This window comes from Otolemur garnettii, unplaced genomic scaffold, assembly GCF_000181295.1.
Source record: "Otolemur garnettii isolate 467f Iridium unplaced genomic scaffold, OtoGar3 scaffold00007, whole genome shotgun sequence".
NCBI lineage: Eukaryota > Metazoa > Chordata > Mammalia > Primates > Galagidae > Otolemur > Otolemur garnettii.
The window spans coordinates 18656424-18683173 of record NW_003852402.1 but is presented as its reverse complement, the minus strand read 5'-3'; the positions used below and the strand labels follow the sequence as shown (position 1 = coordinate 18683173).

At 39.8% G+C, this 26750-nt stretch overlaps 1 protein-coding gene across 2 annotated transcripts in view; it reads right to left on the bottom strand.

The window, feature by feature from the left end:
- Positions 1 to 26750, bottom strand: part of IGF1 (insulin like growth factor 1) — a 72351-nt gene that overhangs the window by 16251 nt on the left and 29350 nt on the right. For both annotated transcript variants that reach the window (XM_003783298.2, XM_012801281.2), the window contains exon 3: positions 48 to 229. In XM_003783298.2, coding sequence (XP_003783346.1) covers positions 48 to 229 — 182 coding nt within the window. The remainder of the gene's footprint in view (positions 1 to 47; positions 230 to 26750) is intronic.

Genomic DNA, 26750 nt, shown 5'->3' with positions numbered 1-26750 from the left:
GGCATAGGTCACTGGAGGATGGCAGGATCCCAACCAGGTGGGCTTACCTTCTGTGTCTTGGGCATGTCAGTATGGCGTTGGGCACGGACAGAACGAGCAGACTTGGCAGGCTTGAGGGGTGCACAGTACATCTCCAGCCTCCTCAGATCACAGCTCCGGAAGCAGCACTCGTCCACAATGCCTGTCTGAGGCGCCCTTCGACTGCTGGAGCCATACCCCGTGGGCTTGTCTGTGAATCAAGCAGAGAAGCCTTGTCTTAGGGGACAATTTGCTAACATCACAGTCTTCCACACTATTCCTGATGCCTCTCCTCTCCCCACATCTCGTCAGCCTACCGTTCTCCAATGTCTCAACCTTTACTTGAACCTTCCCCAACAATTCCTGATCCCATGGCTCCTCCTGGATGTGTGTGTCTCCTGGAGTCAGTGCCATGCTCATTAACACTCACTCACTCAGCACACTTTTGTGTTAATTCTTCCTGAGTTTTCAGCAGCCTGCTGTCCTGGATCTTATCTATACTCAACTCTAGTCTTTCATCATATATTGCCTTACCTTTCATAGGATGGTAGGAATATTAACTAAAGGGAGATACATGCACTGTTTTGTTCATCACTTTAGCAAACCTGAATAGTATTTACATACAGGATAGTTCACATGTTTGGTTTTTTGCTTGACTGTACAGTCAGGTTGAACAACAAAGAAGTTTAAGTCTGGAAAAGCCTCCTGAGTTTACTGATGTGAAAACTGAGACTTGGGGTTGGGAATGACTTGCTTCAAGGTCATTCGGGCAGCAAGTTGTGGAGTCAGGATTCAGACTCAGATCTACTTGCTACAAAGCCCATGTGCCTCATTGACTGCAGGGCACCCATTAAATGGCCCCTTGACAAGTCACTTAAGTCTCTGGGCCTCAGGTTTGCTCATTTGTATAATGGAGTTAACAATATTTTTCTCTTAAGAATTGTTTGAGAATTACATGAGGTAATATATGAATAGTGATTGGCACAGCTCTTGACCCAGAATGGGCCCTCAATAAATATTGGTTTGCTTCCTCTGAGTAGCCTTTCCCAGGTCTTCGATGCTTTGTGGAGAAGCAGGGTCACTATTGACTGCATGTAGAAGCCCTGGGCCTTGAAACTGATAACAATGCCAAGGTGATAGGACTCCTTCTCCCAACACTTCCTGAGACCAAAACAATCAATTCTGTTTTCTTATCCAGACTGAGACAATGAACTAACTGTCTACCTTTCCTGTGATTCTGATTGCCCAGAGGGAATGCTATGAAGAACAATTCTTTTGATATTTACAAATCAATGAGATCTTTTTACTTGGCAAGTATGTTTTGGTTTGGTTTGATTTTGTTTTGGTTTGGCTTGGGCTTTTCCTGGCTCTAGATTTAAAAGAGAGGGCAAAACAAGTTTATATGGAACTTAAAATGTACCTGAGTTATTTGTAAACTTTTTGTCATAGCAGACATTTTGTTAAACCATATCTTATTTATGTATCAGTGTATGAAACAGACAAAAGTGAATCTGCTCTGGCTCAGGCAAGGGCAGAAGGCTTGGATCTTGGCCTTCTTTTCTCTTCCCTTATCTCCTTTGGTGGTGGTGGTGGGGGTGGGGTGGGGAGGGCTGTGTCTTCTCCACTGATGTCTAGGCTTTGTGGAAGAAAATTTGTAAACCACTACTACAGAAGAATCCAATCTGATGCATATTCAATCTTAATTCCAGACAGAAGAAAGCATTATATTTTAAATAGAAAGTCTTGCGTTTGCATAATAGTGACACCATATTTGAGGATGGGGTTATGAAAGTCAAAATCCTCATGTATTTTGAACTCCTTCAATGGGGGAGATCAGGCCCTTGGTAATGGCCTGCTACCAAACTAGTTTGGCCGCCTCACTGCTGGAAGGGCCAGCCGTCCATGGCATCCTCTAAGAGCTCAAATGTTTTCCTGATGCTTGGCACAGGAGCCTGGTGGCTGCTTCCTCCTGTGATGCAGGTTTATTGTCATTCTTAGGGCAGCTGGAGGTAGTAACTCAGGGTTCATTTGTGGTCTCTCTGGGCGGGATCTGCTGCTCTCTCACGGAGCAAACCCTGTGGGCTCCTCATGGTTGTGAGGCTTGGGAGGGACCCGCCCTGGCAAACCAGGAGTCAGCTGGTCCCCTGAGCAATGTAAACAATGTTTTTTGTTTTTTTGTTTTTATATCTTTCCTGGAACTATAAACTAGAGGAAAGATACAAATGGGCTTACAAGGTTCTTTGTAATCCACAGAGGACCTTTACATACTATTTGCTAAGTGGTTAGCCAGTGAAGTGTAGCTGATATACTTTGGTTTTTCTCCTGGGATGGGAAGGAAGCAGAAGGTGACTTGGCCTGTTTTGTGTTAACTGTCCCTGTAATCTGTCTGCCACAGGTAATGATTGCTGTCCATTGAAACTATAAATTTCTTAATGGGATGTAATTGGAATTCATGTGTTGATTGTGAAAGAGTAATTTGATGTTTAGGGGTAGGAATTGTTCCAGAAGCTTTCAAACTTAGCCAACTCAGAATCAACTGATTTCAAAATTCATGCTTTTGGATTGAACATGGAAAGGGGTAGGCTTTGGGATTCCAGAACCCATTAAGAATTTCCATTTTAAGCACTTCTAACTTAATCCTGCATCTGAGATCTCATAGGTGGTGGAGCTCCCTGCCTGCTACAGGAGACAGACACCAGCTTTCATCTCGGGACAGCAAAGAACATTTCTGTGAATTGCATATTCCCTTGTTGGCAACTATCGACATCCATGAAACTCACCCCAGATTTATTTCCTCTTTTAAAATAGAAAGTGGCTGGATGCCTTTAGTTCAAATGGCTAAGGAGTTAGCCACATATACCAGAGCCGGCGGGTTTGAATCCAGCCTGAGCCTGCCAAACAATAATGATAACTACAACCAAAAATAGCCAGGTGTTGTGGTGGGCACCTGTACTCCCAGCTACTTGGGAGGCTGAGGGAAGAGAATCCCTTAAGCCCAGGAGTTGGAGGTTGCTGTGGGCTGTGATGGCACAGCACTCTACCCAGGGGAACAGCTTGAGGCGCTGTCTCAAAAAAAAAAAAAAATTATAAAATAGAAAGTAATCATCATCACAGATAAAATAACAGCACACACCAGGCATCTGGTTTCTCATCTTTCTTAGATGAGCTCAGAGTAAGATATGGCTCAGCCAATAAAATAGCTATAGCTTTTTAACCTATAGATTGATGGATATAAGAACAGAGAATTTTAGAACTTTTCAGCAATGTTCCTTATGAAAGTTTATCTTATGCCTCTATCTGTTTCTTTGAAAGTGTAGTACACAGACTTAGATTTTGCCTTAAACATTATTACCAGTTATCTCTGGCTCCCACAATCCTGGAGAGATGTTTTCCTTTGTCTAAAAATGGACTCTTTATAGTTAACTGGGAATATTTGAATATAAGAAATCTTTACCTCTTGCTTTTTAAAGTTTAGTTCATTCTTAGTATAGTGCCCTTTAAGGCTTGATTTCTGGTTCTACATAAAGATATTAACAATCATCATTTTTCAACAATTAAGAGATTATAGTTGAGGGCCAAAGTTTTCTCCTGTATCTTCAAATACTGTACATTGTTTCTTTTTCCAGGACCATAGCAAAAGTATTTGCTACCTTTATTAAAGTTCTAAAACTAGAAGCCTCTAATGTGATTGATTAGAAAGGCAATTAAACAATTTTCTCCAGTATTTGAGATTTTCTTACTTGAGAAAAAAATCAATTATTGTCATTTTGACTAGTTTTTAAATGAGATGAAACAAATTGTTCCAGCCTTGCCTTTGGAAACTCTTCCTCAGGCACCAAGTAATTCTGCTTCAGTGGGAGATCAGAATTGGTAGGGGAAATATTAGCTTAACATAAGAACATATTTCAAACATTTTAAACTTAAAAGCGTTAAAGACTTATTTGAAAAGTAATGTACTCCCCATTGTAGGAAGTAAAAGCTGTATGAACACCTGTCAGAGATCCTCGGAACAGATTCCAATATTGAACATGGTGGATGACTGCTATGGTCTTTTCTGTTCCAAAGATTCCATGACAGGTGAAGAGATGAAGGAGCAAATTTATTTGAGCCAAACATTCAGTATGGTTAGAAGCCACTTACATTTTCTTCTAGAAAGAGTTTAAAATATTATTTAATTTAAAAGGTGAAAATTTGTTTCTTTTAAGTTTCCCCAGATACTCAAAATGTTTTATATTGCCCTTACTCAATGCTACAGAAAAGGACAGGTAACTAGGATAGTCCCTTCTACAACGAGGTACAGTCCCAAAGTTGTTGTATTGGCATTATAAAATGTCTGTGTATTCACTCAACTGTTAAAGTGAAAAGGAATGTGTAACATTCCACAGAATTTTTTCTTATGGACAAAGTCTTAACTTTGAAAATTGATATATTTATGTATTTATTTTGTCAATAGTTTTGTTTGAGAGGTTTCATAGAATGTGGACAACTTGGTCACCACCAAACCTAGACTTTGACTCCCCTATGAGTAGACACAATGTTTAGTCACAATGTACTGCTGTATCTTGAAAGTTGGCCAACAGAATTCCAATGGTTAAACAGTTGGCTTCTATAAGAATAGCACTTCCTTTTAAATAATGCATGGTCAGTGGAGTAATTCAATAATCTTCAGGGCAAACTTGCTAGTTATAAGGGTTTGGGGCAGAATTGTGGCATCATCAAAACCACACCAATTAGCTGAGTCTCACATTTTGTCATGGATGCAAACAACTCTTTCCCCTACCTCTCTGAAGGGAAATGTGTAATGCTGAGATTTAACTGGGGTCATCACTTCTAGAACAAAGAACTCTGGTCATTCATCACTGATAAAAATGGGACTACCTCTACTGGTATGGCATGTACGCTTAAGTTTCTTATGGGTTTCTGTATATCCAGCTGAGATATTATATTTGATTACTTGACTTTAATTTCCTTTGAAAATTTTGTTCTTGCTTACTGAGAATAACATAGTTAAGGCTCTGCTTTAATATGTTAACTCTATTATTGAAAAGGGAAGACACTGGTTTGAAGAATTGGTATTTAAATAATAAAAAATACAAACATTTTCCAAGTAGGAATACATCTACTTCTGAAAACATACATTGATACATGTTACTTTTTGGGTCCCAAGGGAAAGAACTATTCCCTAGAAATTTGCTAACACCAAGAAGTTTTGAAGTGAATCAGTTTTTTCAAAAGTAAGAAAAAAAAGTAAGCTAATTCAAGTTGAATTTTAAGGGTTATTTCTAGAAAATATTCAATCATGTGCTTGATAGAAAACACAAATAGGATTATTAGCAAATAAGAAACTAATTTGCACTTAACTTTGATCAACTAAAGATTGATTATTCAGTCAAATATCTTAATTTCTTATTATTCTGTCCCTTAAGAAGCCATAAAATTAGTTTTTATAGCAATTATTTCTTTTAGATCTCTACACACATTGAAAATTTGGAATAACCTGTAAGGGTTTGCTTGTTAGGGCAGTATTGTTCTGTTGGACATCTTATCTAATATAAATTCATCTAGTTGACATAATTTTGTGTGGGATGCTAGTAGGAAAGTTGGGTAAGATGTGAGTAATCTTAAAGTAGTCTTCAAGCATTTTAATTGCTATTTTCATTCACGGACAAGGGAGAATCACTTTCTGATCTTTCCTACACAGCCAATATCTTTATAAGGAAAACTAGATTCCTTTTATAAATTCCTAATATAAATAAAATTGTGGTTAGACTATTATCCAGATCCAAAATGTAATACATTGACTGGTTGCTAATTCCTGAATTCATAGAATTTGCATTTGATTTAAATCCTTTTGAGAGTCAGTATTTTACCTTTTAAAAATTTTCTAAAGAAATTACACTTGAATTGAAGAAATTATTGGTTTATATGTAGTCATGTGCTTAGTTAAGACCATATGGAAGAAAGCTTTTATTGCTGTCAACTGGCCACAACTATATGCATATGGAATGGCATTAAGTATGTCCACACACAAACTCAAACACATATTGAAGAGTTAAGGGAATTATTGTTAGTATCAAAGCTGATGTCAAACATTTTGAAATTAAGGCTTTTTTTCATAGTTTTTCTAGAATATACTTATTGCCTACCTTATACTTTGCTAGTGGACCCTGTACATTTCTGATTTTCTGTGGAAGAATATTTCCAAGAAAGATGACCTTTGGCATTTATAAAAGTGAACACTGAGAAAATGTTCTCTTTTTCTATGAACTGCATGTCATAAACTTTTCTTGAAAACCTATCAAATTTAGGCATTGATTTCACTTTTGGCCTGTGTTAATTTTTAATTGCCAGTGTTTGCTGGTCCCACTACCTTTCAATTGGACGAGGTCATCTTTTCTAGGAATCATGGCTCTGTAATACCTGCCCCCATCCTAACCACACAGCAACTCTTTCTTGGCTACCAAATTTCCATAACCCAAAAGACCAAAGTCTTCCTGTTAACTTCCCAATCAAGTTCATGTTTGTATATGTCTATGTTTAAGAGGATTGAAGCAGAATTATATGGAGCTGCTCCTTTCTTGAGAGCCTCCTTTCTTTTGGAAGTCCAACTCAAAAGCAGGTGTGAAAAGAGTGCTTTTCAGCCCACCTTGCTTTCCAAGGCCAGGGAGCTAAAGTGCAAGGCCTAGGGGTAATAACAACTAGAGACTCAAAGCAGAAACATTACTGTTTTAGGACTCTTTGGAGAAATGGGCCGACAGAGTGGGAAGCAACGTGATGTATTACTTTAGCCTGATATAATGCCCTAGGGGATGAGCATCTTGCCAGGACAGCACAATTTACTAGCTTAGGTCTGATTCCAGGGCTTGGAAGAGATAGATGTAGCCAAAAGAATTATACTTTGGCTACAGAAATGCTTTGCTGAACAGAAATTGTCCTAAGGGAATAGTTTGGTTTATCAACTCTAAGGTAAAAGATAATCAAATGCCAAGGGGTCATTTTTATGTTTGAATTATTTCAGTAGGGCCTGCTGTATAAGTTAGCTACCATTTTCTAGTTACATAGTTTTTATTATTTAGAACATATTACAAGATTTGAGTATGATCTGCCTTTGACATCTATTAGCTAGTAAGAGAGACAATGCGTAGAGTGATAAAAAGCACAAGTCTGGATTCTGCCACTTATTTACTATTGACCTATGACTTGGCAAGGTACCAAATCTTCTTAGACTCAGATCCTTTCATGTAACAAAATAAATGGATATAATAAGAGTAGCTACCAAGATTGGGCATGAAGATGAAAGGAGAATGCGTGTAAAGTATTTTCTATAGTATCTGGTATGTGGTAAACTATGTAAACATCATTACTATTATAGAGTTGAGTTGGTTAACACAGTAAGCTGGGTAGGTATTCTTTTGCTCCTTTACTCTTAAAAATGCATCGTTTAGAAAATTTGGTTAAAGCAGATGGCCTTTCCAGGTAAAGGAGGACTGTTATTTATTAAAATAAATGAATAACTGTTCCCTTGAAAGGATATCCAAACTTTATAAAACCATATATTGTATAGTTTTAATCTAGAGTAGACATTCTATGAGAATGGATCTTCCAATCAAGACAATAAGGCAAGTCATATGGGTTTATCTCAATAACACCTTGTTGCTGTGATTTATCCCAAATAATCTACAATTAAAATCATTGTCTCTTCACGCTAGGTAGATTACAATCACAACTGTAATTCTAGCACCAAGGTGGGGAGATCATTTGAGCTCAGGAGTTTGAGACCAGCCTGAATAAAAGAAAAAAACAATTAGCTGGATAGGTGCAAGCCTATATTTGTATCTACCTGGGAGGCTGAGGCAGGAGAATCATCTGAGCCCAGGAGTTTGAGGTTGCTGTGACCTATGATGAAGCCACTGCACTCTACCCAGGGTGACAGAGAGAGAGGGAGACTGTCTGACGGCATTTCAGTGTTAATATCCATCCATCTTGTTTCAAAACAATGCTGCATAGCATAGAATGAGCGTGGTGAAATACGTGCTCGAAGTGGTTTTCAATCACTTTTAACTTGTGTGTGGGTTTCTTTCCTCTTTCTCTACTTTAGGTCTCATCTCTTTTCACTTCTTTTCCTCTTTCCTCCCCTCTCCTGCTATTGCCAACCATTGATATTCTTTTTACTCACTGAGAAACTTTAGGGCCAAAAAAACTTGTGTTATTGCAGAGTTTTGGGGAGGCAAGAAATTAGTTTAGTTTCCTCCCTGTAATAAATGAAAATGAGGGCTCCCTCTCCTGTCAGCCATGCTTTGGGAATAAGCAATCACCAAGTACACAATGTCATCAGGCCCACTTAAGCACTACTCCATTTGGACCCATGCCTGAATGAAATGAAAATAGACAATAAGAAAAAGAATAAGAAGGGATGTTGAGGAATCACACATATGGGTGTGGGTTATCTTTTTTTTTTTTTTTGGAGAAAGACTGTGACGAAAATTGAAAGCTGAGTCTGGCTCCAACCTGGAGATTGTAGCCATGCCACCAGCATTATCTCCCATACTTACTCTGTTATTGTTAATTCACTCTTTCAGATGTGGGAAGAGAGGCCTCGTAGGCAAAACACAAGGCGTTAGTGAATAGAGGGCAACGCCCCTCTTTCTGGTGCCACAGAAAAATGAGTCAGCCAAAGGGGTATTAAAACACATTCTCTTTATTTTTAGTTTCACTCCAAAGTCTATCATTTCTCTTTTCTTTGCAACTTGGCACTTGCCCTGCATTTTCAGGGGCCTCACTCCCTGTCAGTCTCCTCATGCAAGCCTCTGTTTGCACTGCCTGGGGCACATCTGGACATTGTCCCAGGGGTGGGAATGACACAGTCATAATGGCAGGTGAAGAGGTGGTGGTTGCCAGAGAAGGCTGGCATGTCTGGAGGGGGAGTGTTGGGAGGTGGAGGCCCAGGAAAGAGAGGCACCGGGCATGCATCAGGAAGTAAACTGCTGGAAGACAGCCCCCATGGCAGCAGAGACAGCCCCTGGCACTGTTGCAGCAAAGGCAGCAGGGAAGGAGGGAGGGCGGGGGGGAGGAGATGGTTTGGTGTTACATGATTGATATAAATAACTGCATGGTGTACACTTGAGTGCCAGTTGGGTTGTGTGTGATATCCCTTTCATGCTGGTGTGTCAACAGTGTTGTTCTTGGATTGAGAGGTCCTGGGGAGTGTTTCTATAGCACCTAGCATAGTGCCATATGCAGCCAGGGAATAAAAAGCAGGCAATATGGTATGTTGAAAACAACACTGGATTCCAGCCCCACAAGTCACCCAAACTCCCTGAGACTCAGTTTTCTCACGTAGACAACCAAAGTACTGGATAATATCAAGCACTCCTTCTAAAAATGTGACTGTAAGTATTATCTGGATGGTGATGCTACTCTCTAGTCTATAATGTATATATATGGCATTACCAGTGTCCTTCTCCCTGATAACAGGGGAATATGGTAGCGAAGTGAAGTTTGATGAGAGAACCAGGAGTTCCCTCTTTGTCAGGATTAATTCTGGATATAAACAAGATTTGTAAGCGGAATTTAAGGAAAACAGAGATCAGTGATGAAAGGAAATAGGGAAAATCTCCAACTGGGAGTTGGGCTCAAGTAAGAGAAGGAGAGAAGACCTCTCCAATCTATGGAGATGGCAGAAGCCAGCACAATGCAGGATACAAGTGGAAATCTAAGGGAGGACAAGAGAGAGCCTTCAAGATAAAAGTCATTTTCTGGAGCTTTGAAACATTAGACAAAGTCAAACTACATTTTGAAAACCAGAGTCGCTACGGAAGAGGGATGGTCCTCACTTCTGTGGACACTTGGAAATAAGAATCAGTATGAGAAGAGTCTTTCTAGAAATCACTGGGCATGGCCTTTTTTTGCTATTACCCTTTGCAAAGCTGTATCTTCAAAAGGTAAGTGACTCTCTCTACCCGAGGAGGGTTGTTAACACTGTCGACCACATCGTTTAACTTCTAGTGTTCAGCATAGGCTGCTGGTCTGCTTTGCTAATTTCCTCAGTGTCTGTCAATGTTGTATGAAGCCTCTGTGTCATATTTTTTTCCTTTCACATGGACAGATGCACAGTTTCCCTGGAAATTTCCAGCTACAATTACTTTTTATCTCATCTCTGACAATGTGAATGAGCTTCCAGACAGACCACCATCTATGCTTTTGGAAGCCAACACTTGCCCAGAACACAAAATCAGAAGGTAAAGATTATGAACATGGTTTTTCCAATGCTGCTCCTTTCTTAAATAAAACAAATGACAGCTAAGATTAGTAAAATTTAAAAACCTGTGCAGACAGCTCAAGCAAGTCATAGAAGTGCTCATCAAAACAACAAGCAAGTATGCAGACTGAGGCTGAATGGTTCATTTTGAGTGTGATTATATTATTTTGGGAAATTTCAGATAACATTTCAACTCATCAGACCATTCCATTCTTTTTTTTCTTTCTGTGAAATTTTTCTGCTATAATTTTTCTCCCTTTTCCTCTTAAAATCTGATTGGTTAAACATGACCAAGAGGCTTTAAGTGTTTTCCTCCAATTACTGTATTTTAGAATTTCATCTATTTTTGGATATTACAGTGAACTCAAGGTCAACTAAAGTGGTTTCCTGGTAATCTTCTGGTAATCATTGAGCCTGCTAGCTTTTAACCCCTCCTAATATATTACCTCCTGAAAATTATTATTATTATTAGTTTTTATTAAATAATAGCTGTGTACATTAATGCAGTCATGGGGTACAACGTGCTGGTTTTATATACAATTTGAAATATTTTCATCAAACTGGTTAACATAGCCTTCATGGCATTTTCTTAGTTATTGTGTTAAGACATTTATATTCTACATTTAGTAAGTTTCACATGTGGGACCATATCTATGGTGCATCTTACAAGGGTACATGTGAAACTTATTATTTTTCTTAATTGAAGAAGTAAACTATGAATAAGGAGAAAGGGAAAGACAGAGAGGTGTGATTAAGTTGTAGCTTGTGTCCAAGCTAAAGCATGTTCTCATCTTTACTTCTTCTGGGGCCAACATCATACCTACATTCCCAACCCTTGTCAATGCTTTTGAGCAAATACAATTATCCATCAAGAAAAATCTCTGATTCTCTTATTTATTTTATTAAATTCAACAAAGAAAAAAATTTTCAATTTGTGATATTGGCTGGAGAAATCACAGTCTTTTTTTATTTTTATTTTTTTCTTACGCACACAGACATACTGCAAATGGCCACATCACTCTGTTCTGGGACCTGCTCTGAGGCAATAGACTCCTGGACTTCTGGCCAGTCATTTACTTCTGTGAATTTCCTTTCTGAGAACTAGAGACTGTTGCCCCAGAAGTCATTTTCCAATTTATCACAGAACCTATCCATGGTTGCAGAATTAGTTGGCCTCATTGAGAATAAGCAATACAAGGCCTAATGGGACACACAGCTGGGGAGGCTCCTTTGGTGCAGTGACATTGGGCCAGGATGACTGTGGGCCGTGTTATTTCCCCTGACACTTGCTTTCTTTCTGCTCTTTTTGGCTCAGGTCTGGGTTTGAGAAAGCTGTGTGAAGGCATTGCATATGCTAACACTTAGGCGTAAATAGTTCTGCCCAGCTCTAGCAAGGGTAAGTTCAGGGGCTAAATACTCTTCTGACACAGAGTTTTTTAGCAGGGCAGCCTCCATTCTCTCATCCTATCCTTCTGGTTAATACCTGCTTCCTTATAACCCCACATAAAGCTTCTCACCCTTGGGAGAAGGGAGAATATCAAATCCATTGATCTCTTGATGGGTATGGCCTCCCTAATATCCACTAAGTCAGCTAGATGCCTATTTGTTTGTAAAACTTCTTAAAAGACCTTTAGGTTGATGAAAGAAATGACCCTCAAGATTTTTCAGCAGCTACCACATAATAGGGATAGGAAGAGAGAAGTGGAGCTGTGGATTCTGAGTAATAGGTTAAGAGAGTGTGGAGAGAACTACACAGATCTTCATTCCTGAACACTAAGTTTAGCCATTAAAGATGACTTAAAGAAGAGAATTTTAGGAAAAAAGGGGTTGTTGGTTCAAGAACATTTTAATCTACTTCTAAAGACTTGCTAATTTATTTTTCTTCTCAAGAAATTTCTCCTTCTTGTCCTCATCCTTCTTCATTCTAGTTCAAGAAGATACTCTGGTAAAGGTCACTGGTGAAGTCCTAGCCTCCTCTTATCTTCTCATCGAACCAGCACTCCCACAGTCCACAGAGATTTGTGTTGGCAAGCATGTCTCTCAGTTGGAATATGAAACATCATAAATTCCTTGCATTTTCTGAACATCTGTGCCTTCTTTTGCCACATCTTTTTTTCCTGGTACTTAACAGGCCACAAATCACCCTGTATTTCTCTTTCCAGGTTGTTGATATCTTAATATCCTCTTCTCAAACCTCTCTTGTCTCTGACTATAGCTCATGGCTTTCCAGCTTCCTCAACTCCCCCATCTGGGTTAGTCAAATGTGGCATCACCATCAGGGTCTTAGCTTTCTATCTGGCCTGAACTTCTTCATTTCTCTAAATGTCAGAGTTACAGTGCAAACCATGCCAACTGGCTTGAAGCATAGTTAAACTCCCCAGCATGATTTAAACACAGTAGTGCAGACAATACCCCTGCACAAGCAAGAGCTTTGAAAAGACTCAAACCTAGAGGATACCAATTAGCTCGTCAGAGAGAAGGCATTATAATAAGACTCAAAATTATAAGCAAATGAAATTGGAAACTATTCCATTAAACACAAGCTTCTCTTTGATGTTTAGAAAAATTGAGACCTTTGAAGTGACACACTACCAGTAATTTCCCCATTTATTGAGTGCTTCCTATTAAGCTAGTGTGGGAAATATTTTTCATGTCTTATCTCACATCCTATAGCTTCTACATTCAGCAGGAATCATTTTATATATTAGGAGGCTGAGGCTTGGCAAAGTTATGTAACTTGACCCAAATCATACATCTAGTAAGTTGTGGAGCCAGGTCACCTTAAGTGGGGACAAATTTAAAAGAAGGAAAATTCTCTGGTGATGAAAAACTCTGAAGCTGATACCATTACTGGGATTCTCAAGGGCACATGATGTTAATATCCATGAAAAATATGGGCGAGGTCATCAAAATTATTGGTCAGCCCACCAATCCCAGAATTTGAGCAAATCATGGAGACAGAGATTTATCCTAGGCATTCTAGGGAATGCCAGAAGGAGGCCATGTATGGCTTTTGCCTTTGAGAGAGAAGTCTGTACTTGTGCATGCTAAGTACTAAATATGCATGGCTGGATATTGGATGCTTACATCTCACCCAGTACACTGTGACTCTTTCAGTTTCAGATGGATAGAAACCCTGTCACGTAGCCAGATCATCCTGTTTTCAGTCCCCTTGAGTTGCACAAAGTTCTAACAACTTTAGCTGACACTGAAATAGAGTTTTACTCATAATCTTGACTTCTCAAGAAATCACATTATCTTCATTTTAAAAATTTCTTCTAGTTCTCATCCAGATACTTATATTACTTCAACATAGCTATAGTCATAGCCTAAATTTAATGTAACATTGTATCTCCCCTCACTTAACATTATATTGTGAGCATTTCCCCTATGGCCACACAGCCTTCATAATTATAATTTTAAGACTGCAGAACATTTTATTGAGTAGACTTGCCATCCTTTGTTTATTTAATCTTTTTCCTATTACTAGACATCCTAGGCTATTTTCAGTTTTATCATTATTTAAACTAATGCAGCAATAAGTGTCTTTGTTCATATAACATTCTCCTCATAGATCATTTATAAGAATAAACTCCCAAGAATGGAACTGAGTCAAAGGGTATTATCAGACAATCCTGTTTTGATGAAAGCCCACAATTTTGTGTAATGACCAGAAGGAATTTAATCAACAAAGCAGTGAATTATATCCAGATTTTCTCCCAGGATTAGGAAAGAGACAGCCAAGGTGGAGGACAAACAGGAATCTTACCTGCATCCCATGAAGTAGAATAAACGAACTGATTTCTGTTTTCAATTACTAGTGCAGTTTCTTTTGAAGGAAACATGGGTGTAACCAAGACTTGAGCTTGGCATCCAAAGGTTTTTTAAGTGGAAGAAAAACCAAGGAAAATGAAATTGATGACAAGAGACCCTGGTTCTCAACTTTCAAAATCACCAAGTACCTCAGAGGTTTCTTCTCCAGGGTGAGGATAGGGGGTTTAAGGAACTCAGATACCAAGACAACACCACACCTTAGTATACAAAGTGGGAGAGTTTGCATCATAAGTAACAAAGGCTCTGCTCCCATTTTCCTTCTGAACCTACATCCTATCTGGAGAACCTGGCTCCTGCCCAACCTGGTGTCTTCCATCCTCCTTTTTGGGGGTGATATCTCTGACAACCTGCCTTCCCATCCAACCCAATTATCTGGCCAAACACATCTGTCCTCCTTTTACCATGTTATTCCTCTACTTAGGATCACAAATGTTTATGGAGCAACTGTGTAGATGCTGTTGTCAGCACTGAGAATAAGAAGCTAACAAAATAGACACAAATGGGACAACTGGTCACCATCCTTTATAACCCTGATTACTGTGACAGCCTTAAAGGAAACCGCATGGCAAAGATGGTAAACTCAATAGGTCAATGACAATTGCACAAGCAACTGTTAAAGTCTCAGTCTAGCAAGAGATAGCACCCTCCCCATGAAAATTCTTGTCTATTTTATTCCCATAACCTCTCTGAATGTGTATGATGATTATTTTGTGCACTGTAACTTAGCACTTCACTGCATAGTAGCCTTTATATTCTGTTTTATCAAAATCAGCCCATTTTTCCAACTTTGTTTTAAGCATCTTAAAGGCAGAAACTTCAGTCTCTTGCCTGTATGTCTAGAAGCACAACACTGGGCAGTTACGCACCTTGCAAGTGATCACTGGTTAGTGAATTAACAAATTGGGTGCATAAACAGTACCCAGAGAAAAGCAATATAAAGACATTTATACTTTAGAAGAAGAAACCTACCATCAGGACTAGCTTTGCATCTCTATTCCTTCTCTTCTTAATAGGGAGTGATAATAGTATTTATAGGGTTGTTGTGAGTAAGACACAAACAGAGCTTGGAACAGGTTGTGGGACAGAATAAACACTCCCCAAACGTCATCTCACATCACCTTCCTTCTCGTCACCATTATGGCTTGATTGTGAGATTGTGAGGAGAATTGGTTAGAACAATGGAGCCCATTTGCCTGAATTCAAATGCTGGCTTCTCCATTTTTAAGTCTGTGACTTAACCTCTCAGATCTTATCTGAAAGGGGGAAAATACCCACTTGCTCATAAGGTGCTTATGATGAAAGCATGACTCTTATTTGACACAGGGTCAGTGAATGGCCATTATGTGGCTGGAATCAGCACTCAGAATACAGTAGAAGATAAAAAATACCCAGGGAACCTGAGGTCCACAATGCATCTCAGCATTATTGATCCATATAGCTCACACTGGAGAATGCCCAGCAGTTCATAAATCACTTTCACACATGTTCTGTGCTTCAGTCAAGTCAGATGAGAAAACTAAGAGTGACTTATGAATCCGGAAGTTCCTTTGATTTCAAATGGCAGGACTTCTCCACCCATATGCCTGTCCCCAAGCCACATGAAAGGATGAATTTCAGGTTTATGTCTGTGGGGGTTTCTGAAGCAGCCAGTGCCCACTATGACCAGCACACCACTGGGTGGGTGAATACACAATGATAGATGCCAGTGGTTTTCAAACTGAAGCCTACATTGGCATCACCTGGAAGGCTTGTTCAAATGCAGGTGGAGGGACCCCACCCTCAGAATTGCTGCTTCAATAGTTCTGGGGGTGGTGCCCTGGAATCTGCATTTTCAAGGAATTCTCATGTGGTGCCAATGCCTCTTGTGATATCAACTTCTAATATGTGTATATGTGATCAAGTCTTAAGAGCTCAAGGGAGAAGGGAAGAGCTAATAAAGACTGCAATCCTGGAAAGACTTCATACTCTTTAAAAACCGCAGAAAGTCTTATCTCTTGTGATAATTGCCTAATAAAGGTATCCATATGTTAGTCTGGTAGCAGAACCAGTTTTATTGCAAAACAAAGAAAAAAAATCATAACCCTCCAGAATAAGAAACTAAGATGAAACAAAAAACACATGTTGACCTTTTTCCCTTCCCCATATTTTTTATTTGCCACAGTCTGTGTCATTCTAAATTCCAGCTATAGCACCTGAACACAACAAGCCAGCTCTCAGGGAAGGAAATTAGAGCCTTAACAAATTCTCCAGCCAAATGGAAAGCTAGGAATACAGGGACGTCCTCTGATATTAAAAGCTGCTTTTTTTCTAAGTACCAAGTTCAATTTATTTTTTAAGCTTTCAAAATTGTCAGGTGGGTATTCAAGCCAATCTGCTCAATTGTAAAACTTAGCTCAGGAAACAGACTTCCCAAGGACACAAATCTATCTTTTCTATGATTTCATGCTTTCTAACCTTCTGGGAGGTAATTCAAGGGAAGCCAAAAAAGGTGAGGTGGGTTTGGGGCACACCTTCAGGATCATAATGTCAAAATATCCTTTCATGGATCCTTCAACATTCATGGCAAAGGAGAGCAAAAGGGAAACACACCACCAGTGATTGCCTGCAGAACCAAGGTGGTAATACAAACCAGAGGACATTCAATTTTGCCAAAAGAAAAATTACGATATGTTATTTGTCAGGCTACACATAAGCATCACAATTTCTTCAGCAAGGAGATGATCTCGCCAGAAAAGGAGGGTTAATTAATCCAGGAAAACAGGGTTAATTAATCCAACTGATTCCATACAGAAGTGGCAGGAAGAGTGCAAATGACATTGTTTCTTTTCTGAGCCCTTCTAATGAAAGTGTGTGTGAAGCTTTCACAGGTTTAAATCAAACAGTGCCTCAAAGGCAGGAAATCCGTCTTGGTAGCACTGGGAGGGAAGTCAAGGGCTACTGCCAGCTTGGCAATTATGTCCTTCCTCTAGGTCCTCATTTCATTTCCCTTTAAAGAAGCTGGGGCCAGGGTGTGGTGGCTCACGCCTTAATCCTTACATTCTGGGAGGCCAAGGCGGGTGGATTGTCTGAGCTTAGAAGTTTAAGACCAGCCTGAGCAAGAGCAAGACCCCATGACTACTAAAAAAAATAGAAAAACTAGCGAGGTGTAGTTGTACACACCTGTATGTGGTCCCTGTTTCTTGGGAGGCTAAGGCAAGAGGATTGCTCAAGCCCAAGTGTTTGAGGTTGCTATAAACTATGATGATGCCAGGGCTCTCTACCCAGGGTGACAGAGTGAGACTCTGTCTCAAAAAAATAAAGAAGAAATTGGGTTTTTAATGATTTTATTTTTAGTCACTTCCTTCCCACCTTGCTGGGTCATTTTAGCACATGCCTTCTTCACAAATCTAGTTCTGGAAGAGATCAGAGTTAAAAATAATCTCATTCACTCATGGAGAAGTCTACTGGGTATCCCCCAGGTTGATGGGCACTCTTGTGCTGAAGGGTCTCCCTGGCTTCCCTAGCTATTTCTCATGGAGTGGGCCCCTCAGGACCCTCTGGGAAGGAGTTTGCTATAGGCATAGAAATATGTATTAGCCTTCCAAGTGTACCATGCATTCTACCAAGGCCGAAGGAAGGTAAACCACTTGGTCTGGTCCCAAGGAGCCCACAGGAATTAGTCAAAACATGGACCTAGATTATCTTTCCACTCTGTTGATTGTTTCCTTAGCTGTGCAGAAGCTTTTCAATTTGACGTAATGACGTTTGTCTGTTTTTGCTTTTGTTGCCTGTGCTTTTGTGATGTTTTCCAAAAAAATCCCTACCCAGAACCAGTGTCAAAAGACAAATACGGCATGATCTCGTATGTGAAATCTGTAAAGAAGTCAATGTTATGGAAGTAGAAAATAGTGGCTGCTAAAGGCTGGGGTAAGGAGGAGTGGGATAGGGAGAGACTGGTTAACAGGTACAAAGTTCCAGTTAGTGAAGAGGAATAAATTCTGGTGTTCTGCACAGTAGGGTGACTATGGTTAGCAATATTGTATATTTCAAAATAGCCAGAAGAGAGGATACTGAATGCTCTTACCATAAAGAAATGACAAATGTATAAGGTGATAGTCTGATGAGACTTCTGCACAGTATACATACGTATCAAAATATCACATTGTACCCCATGAGCATGTACAATTATCTCTCATTTAAAGACATGCAAACCTAAAAAAAAAAAAAATGACCAAGAGGTCTACATGATCTTGAGCAGAAACTTATTTGAACTTTAGCCCCACACAGGTCCTCAAAAATCCTCCAATCTGTGAATACATTTTGGTAGAAGGCTTGTGAACCCTCTGCATGTGTATAATTTGTGTGTGTGTGTGTGTATGTGTGGATTTTTCTGGAAAGAAGCAATTTAGACACTCAGAAGATTCCTTGAAGTCTCCATGGTCTGAGGAAACTGAAGAAGCACAGGCCTGGGCTTGCAGGGAGGCTGAGGCACGTGGTTCCTCAGTTAAGTATTTACCTTGTCTGCCCTGCCATCTTCTCTCTACTGTGCCCTGCAAAGACAGCTTGGTATGGGCTGCACATTTACTGCTTGTGATTTGGAATCACATCCCAAATATCAAATCCATGTCAAAGGGTACCAAGGATCCAAAATATCTTCTCAGTGCGGTTTTCACCTATTCACCAAAGAGTATCCTTCGAAAGGCTCCATGCAATGAACTTAGGAACTTGCTGCAAACGTTACCTTATTTGGGGAAGTCTTAAAAGTTCACCAGCCTATTCAAGGTTATCAGAAGAGCTTATTCAGGTTCTGCAGTGAAGAAATATATCTGGTGGTACCAAAGTCCACTCTCCTCACTCTTAATAGACCACTGAATTCCTGTTTTTTGGGAATGTCTATTAACTTTCTGAGGAACTAAGGCACCTGAATCCTGAAATTCCTTCTGCTTATCACTTCTTTTGATTAAAGAACATGGAAGAGTCCTTTGGGAATGTAAATAATTAACTGAGGAACCATGCATTATCAACCATAAACAACCCTGCAAAAGTTGGTTCTGGGTTGGGAGGACAGAACCTGAGGAAGAGGGGTTTGCTATACGAGATTGGTTCAGAACAACAGAGCTCTGCTAAACTGAAAGGTCTTCAGGGACTCCTCCTCAGGGAGGGGTCTCCTGTCTACTCCATCTAAGGCGACACCACCCTCAGGCCTATCATCCTATTGTTTCTTTTAAAACATTTATCAAGATCTGACAGAGTCCTGTTTATTTATTGGTTGACCTGTACTTTGTCTCCTTCCTCCTTCACCCCCATTGGAATGTGGGAATCAGTGAAGCTAAGAGACTTTTATTCTCTCTTCCCTGCTGTAATCACAATACCCACAACAGCTCTGGATATCAGTGCTTAAGAAATATATTTTGTATAAGCGTATGAACCTAGTAGTGAATAGAGAGAGAAATGGTGATTTGTTCATTGCCACATTCCCAGTGCTGATCATTGGTGCTCACTAAATACCAAATAAACCCATGGAAAGAGGGGGGCCTGCATTGTTTTCTCATGCTCAAGCCATATTGGGAAGAATGAATGCTATCCAGACCTTTCTAGGACTCATATAGATAGAAATTCCTTCCTCAACGATGAATAATAGAATAGAATGTTTTTCAGGTTTTACTAAATCAGGAAAAGAAATATTAGAAGGTAGGATTAGAAGTTACAGACCTTTAGCAATTTAGTAAGGGGGAGTCATTAAAAACAGAAAGATGTTTACAATAGACAAAAATGGGCTCCATCTGGCTGAGACAAGTACTGTAGCAAAATAGCTGTGGGCCCAGAGTGAGTGAGAAAGTACTACAACAAATTGTAATATGAGGCGGGCGTATGTAGAGAATTATGAAATGAAAGAAAGCCTAGAGAGTAATCTTTCCACAAAACTTGGCATTGCTGAGGTTTTAATTAGAGTGGGAACTCAGATTTCATCCTCCTGTTTTAAGACTCATTTGGAGAAGCTGGAAAGGATCCAGCAGGAGTAAAAAAAAAAAAAAAAAGATTAACTGGGTGGAAAATGAAGTTAAGACCTAGCTCAAAAAAGAAAGGGCTAAGAAGTGACTTAATCACGAGCACCAGGTATAAGAAGGGTTATTATTACACAGAAGATTCTTCCTTATTTCCACAGAGGATCTGACAAAGGAAAAGAGCCGTGAGCTACATTGGAAGCATTTCCACTTGAACATCAGAAAGAATTTCTTGATTACAAGGGGGAAACATGCTGACCCAGGGTGCTGTGGGAAGCTGAGCAATTGCTACCCTGGAGATCTTTAAACGCAGGATGACAACCATCTGCCTTGGAAGTCTTAGATAGAGGCGGGGGACTGGACCTAAGGACCTCTTGGCTTTCCTTCTATCTTTGATTCTATGTTCAGAATCACAGCCACTAAGCCTCCCTAGTCTACAGGAATCCTCCATTCCTGTCATAAGACAGACCCCACACTGTCAAAATCCGAATGGCTTCCCCTGGGAGGAGCTGGATTGTTCTCTTCGGAATGGGAAGGAAACTGATCATGTTGCCTCAGCTGCTTCCGTTCTCCAGCCCCCACAGTGAGAGGCCAGCTTTGGTTCTGATGGGCCTCCCCCCAAACTGGGATGGGCCTGCTTCTCCACCTCGTGTGGGACTGAAAGATTTGGATCCACCAGAGGCAGCCAATTCCTCCAAGAATCACAAAATGCCAGAGCTGCAAGGCATTTCAGAGTTAATCCAGACCCATCCCCTTACTATTCAAATGAAGAAACTAGGAATTTGTTAGATTAAATGACGCTCTCCAGGTCACACAGCTGCTGCTTTTTACATGGGACTAAAATCCAGGCCCTGTGGCTCCTTATTCTGTCTCTTGTTACCTGTGTTTGTACTTCAGTTAGAAGAAACATTTTCAACACAAATAGAATGTCTAAAAATCGTATCAACAGTAGCTGGGCTGCAGGTAAAGAAATGAGCAAGAAAAAGCAGAATTTCTGGCAGTGTTACTTAGTTTGAAAGAGCAAGGGTAAATCACCCAGACTTTGTAGCAGGTCAGTTTCTCCATACTTAGGTGAGGCATTTGGGCCAGCAACATTTGAAGCTTATACCAATGGCAGTATGTTGTGATTCTGTGATTTGAAATTTTAGCTACAAAAATAAAAATGAATTTTTATTCAGCCCACTCAGCTGCTGGGCTAAAGGAATGAGTTTTGGGGAGATCATTTGTGATATAATTGGATGGTGCTCACTCATTTTGAGGTTCTAAAATGGCAATTTTCTTTCTTTCTATTTTTAAAAATAATTTGCAAATTTAATATGGGGGGAGGAGCATGCTTCAGGTATCATCTGGACAAGGAAACTTTCAGTTTCTTTGTGCTGCCCTCTCTGTGAGTTTTGGACTAGCACCCTTAAAACCCATCATAATTATCTCCTGAATGCTTCATTATAATTTAGTATCTCTAAAACTAAAGTCAACATCTTTTCCAATGACCAAAGTCAACATCAATCAAGATCAAGTCAACTAAATTCAAATCCTCCTTTGCATTATTATTTTCTTGCTCACCCAGACTCAAAATCTTACAATTATCTTTGTTTTGACTACTTTCTACTGTTTTCCCCTATCTGAGTAGGCAACATATTACATGAAGTCTTTTATTATCATAGGTCTCTGGTCCCCCTCTTACTGCTCCCATAAAATTTGAGGTATTTACAACTCTTCTGCTTCCAGCTTTTTCCTACTCTTTAAACAGAGCTGGGAAAAAGGTAAAAGGTGATAGGGAATGGTGATTTCAGGAGTCAAGAGTGACAAGTATGAGTGGGCAATACTGGGGAGTGGGCTACAGAGTGGACTCACTTGGGAGAAGCATGATGCCTAGGGTGACCAGATGTCCCACTTTTGGCGGGACAGTCCCACTTTTCAACAATTTGTCCTGTGTCCCACAGAGTTTTAAAAAGTCCCAATTTTTGGAAAAAATGCACGAACGGGAGGGAGAACAAGAAGGGAATATATGGTTTTCAGTTGCCATGTGGTTATTTCGCCAGAATATGAGTTTTATATTATTTTTGTTAATTTTATAATGTTAAACTGTAATAATAACAAATAATTGCTGAGAAGTGATTATTGAGAACTGCTTATCAAAGTTTGCATTGTTGTCAGGCCCTGCCCTGCCCCATCCCCTGCCCGACTCCCCGCCATGTTGTCCCGCCTTACTGATGTTAAAATCTGGTCACCCTAATGATGCCCCAAACCTTCAGAGCTTTTGGGCAGATGACAGACTTCTGGAATGTGAAAGGGGTCATAACATCTTTATGAAGATGTTACAGAAAAATGTGACCCATAGAGACTGGAAAACCTGGGGACATCTGGTTTACTACCTCATTTAGATGTTACAATAGTCCTATGAGATGGACACTGTTATTATCTTTTCGTTGAAAATACTGAGCCATAGAAAAATATATTAATTTGTCTCTAGGTCACCTGCTTATTCAGTAGCCAAGCTAGGATTCAAACTCAGGACCTACTGAACACTATGTCATTCAACTCTACTGCTTCTTACCTTGAGTAGAAACCGCTTGCCTAGACAATGGGAATAAGCTTAATGCATCTCAAAGGATCGTGACACAATGGGAAATAAAACTCAGTACATTTTTTTAACTCATTTACCTGATAGGCCAAACTGGATGTTGCAAAATAGGTACATTTTTCTTTACCTTTCCCACAGTGACTTCCTGCATTAGTTTGCTTTGCCTGGCAAATGGGGTGAAGTGAAAAATGCATGCTTTTTGTACTTTAAAAAGCCCACATCCCCAGACCTCATCATTTTAGGCTTCTTTTGGAGCTCTGCTGATCCTAATTGTCATCTCATATGGTGCTGAGAAGTTTATTAATTGTTCGACACCATCCAACAAAGGCAGGAAAAAAAAGGGCAACTGAGGATAAAGGCAGTCTCTTGAACAGCCGCTCATTTGCTCTAATGCATCTGGCTAATGGATAGGGTGTGAAATTGCTCAAGAAACTTGGCCGCCAGGAGCTTTGTTAATGTTTTTGCACCCAAGTTGATCAGCCTGGAGCACAGATAGTCTTATATGGAGACAGGATGATAATAATAATAGATGTTGACTGAACATCTACTATATGCCAGGCACCCTGGGTCATCTTTTACATGTTTCATCCTATGGGATGGTGTCATTGCTGTTTTTAACAGCATGGGAAATGGTTTGGAGATCACGTCAGAATTGATGTCTACAACAGGCTGACACTAGACCTCTGAATTTGCAGTGCCTTGATTTTGGCCACCTCAGTGACAAGATTTAAAGAGCGCAGTGACACTTCTGACAGAGATTCCTAGTGATAGATCAATATTTATTCTCCCTTCTTCTGCAATAATAGAGACCCTAATTTTCAGCTGACTATATATTTCTAGCCTCCCTTACATTTGTATGTGGTTTCGTGCTCAAGTTCTAGGCAATGGAAACAAAATGAAAGTGTCACATGACAGCTTCTGGGATCCTTCCTTAAAGAACAATCACACATCCTTTTTTTGTGTGTTTTTGTTTTTAATCTTCCCACTGGCTGGAGCATGGATATAATGTTGGACCTCCAGCAACCATCTTGGGCCATGTGGACAATGGCCACAATGCAAGGATAGTAAAACAAAACATTTAGAAAGAACTAGATCCTTTAGGATTTTGTGGAGGAGAGCTGCTCTGGTGCAGCAGATAGTTCAGCAGCCCTGAATTATGTATTTTGGGATTACTACAGGAAAGAGAAATAAATTTCCATCTTACTTAAGCCAGTGTAATGCTGGAACTTTGTTACTCACAGAGTATTTTCATGATAACCTCTTCTTGAATGAACAAAATAATAGGTCACTGTCTGGTTACTGATGCCTTAAATGTCTCCATTACAGATTTGTTCCACTGAATGAGGTTATATTTATACAGAATTTCTGGTAAGGAAGGTAACAGATCACTGAGGGTACATGAATAGAGAAGGAGTAGGCAGAAAATTGGCAAGTTTGAGGTGCTTATAATTCTGCAGCACCTAGAATTCTGATGCAGCCATTGGGGTAAGGGGCCAAGATGGAAGGGGAAGAATAGAGTTAGAGCTTCCTTGTTCTTGATATTGTGAAAAGAAGAGACCCTGCTTATATTTTTTTCTACTTAACAGTTTTTCCAGAGCTGTTCTCTTCTAGGAAATTTACCCCAGATCTGTGATTACACAGAGCCAGAGTTCAGATTACATCAGTACTGGATTGACAATGATGATGACACCTTTGTATCAGCAATACTGGACTAGAACAGGAGAGTTAGGGGCAGATGAATAAAGCATTCTCCCAAACCTCCCTCAGCTTTACAGGGGAAAAGGGGACTACCCTCCATCAGTAGTCATTCCTTGATTTATTTACTTGTAAATTCATTCAACAAATTTATTTACTATCTACTATGCACAAGGCATACTTTTGTGGATTAAATATTAAGGACATTTAAGTCCATGGTAACAAAACTATTTTTCATTTAGGTAGCCTTCTTGCAGAACTAAGGTGCAAATCCATTTAAAAACAACTCACTTTAAGAAGCAAACAAAGCTATTGATTATCTGGTGTTTTAAAGCATTGCTCTAAGTGCTTTGTAATGTGTGAAAATAGATAAGAGAAAGCTGTGACTTTCAAGAAGTTTGTGATCCATCAGGGAACAGAGATAACCCATAAAAAATTACACCCCACAGCAGAATAAGGATAAGTGCTTTAGCAGGTACAAGGTTCAAGGAAGGTTCGGAGGCATGTCTGCCACTCAGGAGAGGGATGATCATCTCATAGATTAGTATGACACCCCTTTGCTTTGCTTTTCTGTTTGCAGAATGGGGGAGGCAGTAGAGTTGGTTTTTGTCCTCGCCCCTGGAGGAATTTCAGCACAGGCCTCTGTCAGGAGGTCAGTGAAGGGACTGTTTTCTCAGCAGAGATACTGTATGAATTTAAAAGTCTTTCCCAACCCTACAATTCGGTGGTCCTTCTACCTCTGTTCTTGACACAAATTCTTGCCCTCTGGATTACCTGGGGTTTCTAAGTCTTGTCACGTTATGTTGAAACCACTTGGCAAAAGTGAAGCACAGATGTGCACAGGTAAAGAGACTTCCAAGGAGCCCCATCTCAAGGGCTCATCTAGTTCAGTATAGAGAGAGGGCACATACCCAAGAAGGGAGTGCTCAACCATGTCCAATGTGAGGTCACAGGAGGAAGACTTAAGAAGTGTCTTATTAGGGGCGGCACCTGTGGCTCAAAGGAGTAGGGCACCAGCCCCATATACTGGAGGTGGCAGGTTCAAACCCAGCCCCAGCCAAAAACTGCACAAAAAAAAAAAAAAAAGTGTCTTATTAAAGTGATGAATTTCTTCCAAATGTAGAAAATCCATCTAGGGTACATTTGTTTTATTAGTTGTGAATTTTCACATAGTAGAGTCTCTAGAGGGGAATTGCTCTTCTCCAGAGCTTTTCTGTTATTTCTCTGTTTCTGTTTCCTTACTAAATTGCATGCTTTTCTTGCTCAGTTCACTCATGTACTGCCCCAAACTGAAACTCACCTTACTTTTACACAACTATCCTAGGAACTTTGAAAAAGAGCAAGAGAGCAGCCCAAAGAGCAAAGAGAACTCTTTTGGATGTAACAGTAACTATACTTGCCTTTTGGCGCTGCCTTCTCCTTGTCTTTGTGAAGCCTCCCTTGCTCTGTTGGCACCTTCATTCATCTATGAATGAAGACACAGCCACCATATAATGGCTCCCAATCACTTTGTTTGTAAATTAAACTGATAAAATACTGCTTTTCTGGACTTCTTTTCAGCCTCCATTTGAAAGCTAAGGTCATGCGTCATCCAACTTGGAGATTGTGGTTGTTGCTCCCTTTGCGTTGAACAAATATAGATAAAGGGCAGGTTTGCACTTCCTTCTTTCTAATCCCTTGGTACACTTAAAAAACTTCTCTTACTATTTTAAAATTCCTTATTCTTGGTATCTCTAGGTTGTTTGTTCATATGACAGACTTCCACCTATGCATCTAATTTTCTAATTCTAGTAAGATTTCAGTAATATCTTGGGTGGATTTTCAGAAGAAAGGTTTTGGGTTATTCATTTTTACCAAACCTCTGTTAATTAGAGTCAGGATTGGGGTCCAAGGATATAGCATCACAAAGAGTCAGCATTGAGAGAGATTTGAGAGGATTTTGTTATGGTAGGTTTGTCCAATGGTGTCAGTGCACAGTAGGGAGAAGGATTTTGGAAAACAGAAAAGCTACTGGTGAGAAAATAAATTTCAAAACATATACTTTAATGTTATATCAAGTGAGTCACACAGTTTTGATGACTGGCTACTATACCTAGGCTATCTCATTTATCCCCAGCTCTACTCTATTAGGTAGACCAGTTGACTCCTGGATATGAGTTCAGTCCATCAGTGAAGTTGTATCAAAACCTGTAACTTCTTTTTGCACTTCATCTTCAAGGGTCAGAGACTCCCAGTGCTCCACAGAGCATTTCAGTACATCTCAAACAAATAGTGTGAAAACTCCTGAATGTTTCTATCATTCTCTATTTTGTTTGTTTACCCAGAGTGGGTAATAAACTTCCAGGAAGTCGGTGTTTCCAGAAGCTTGAGTTTAGGG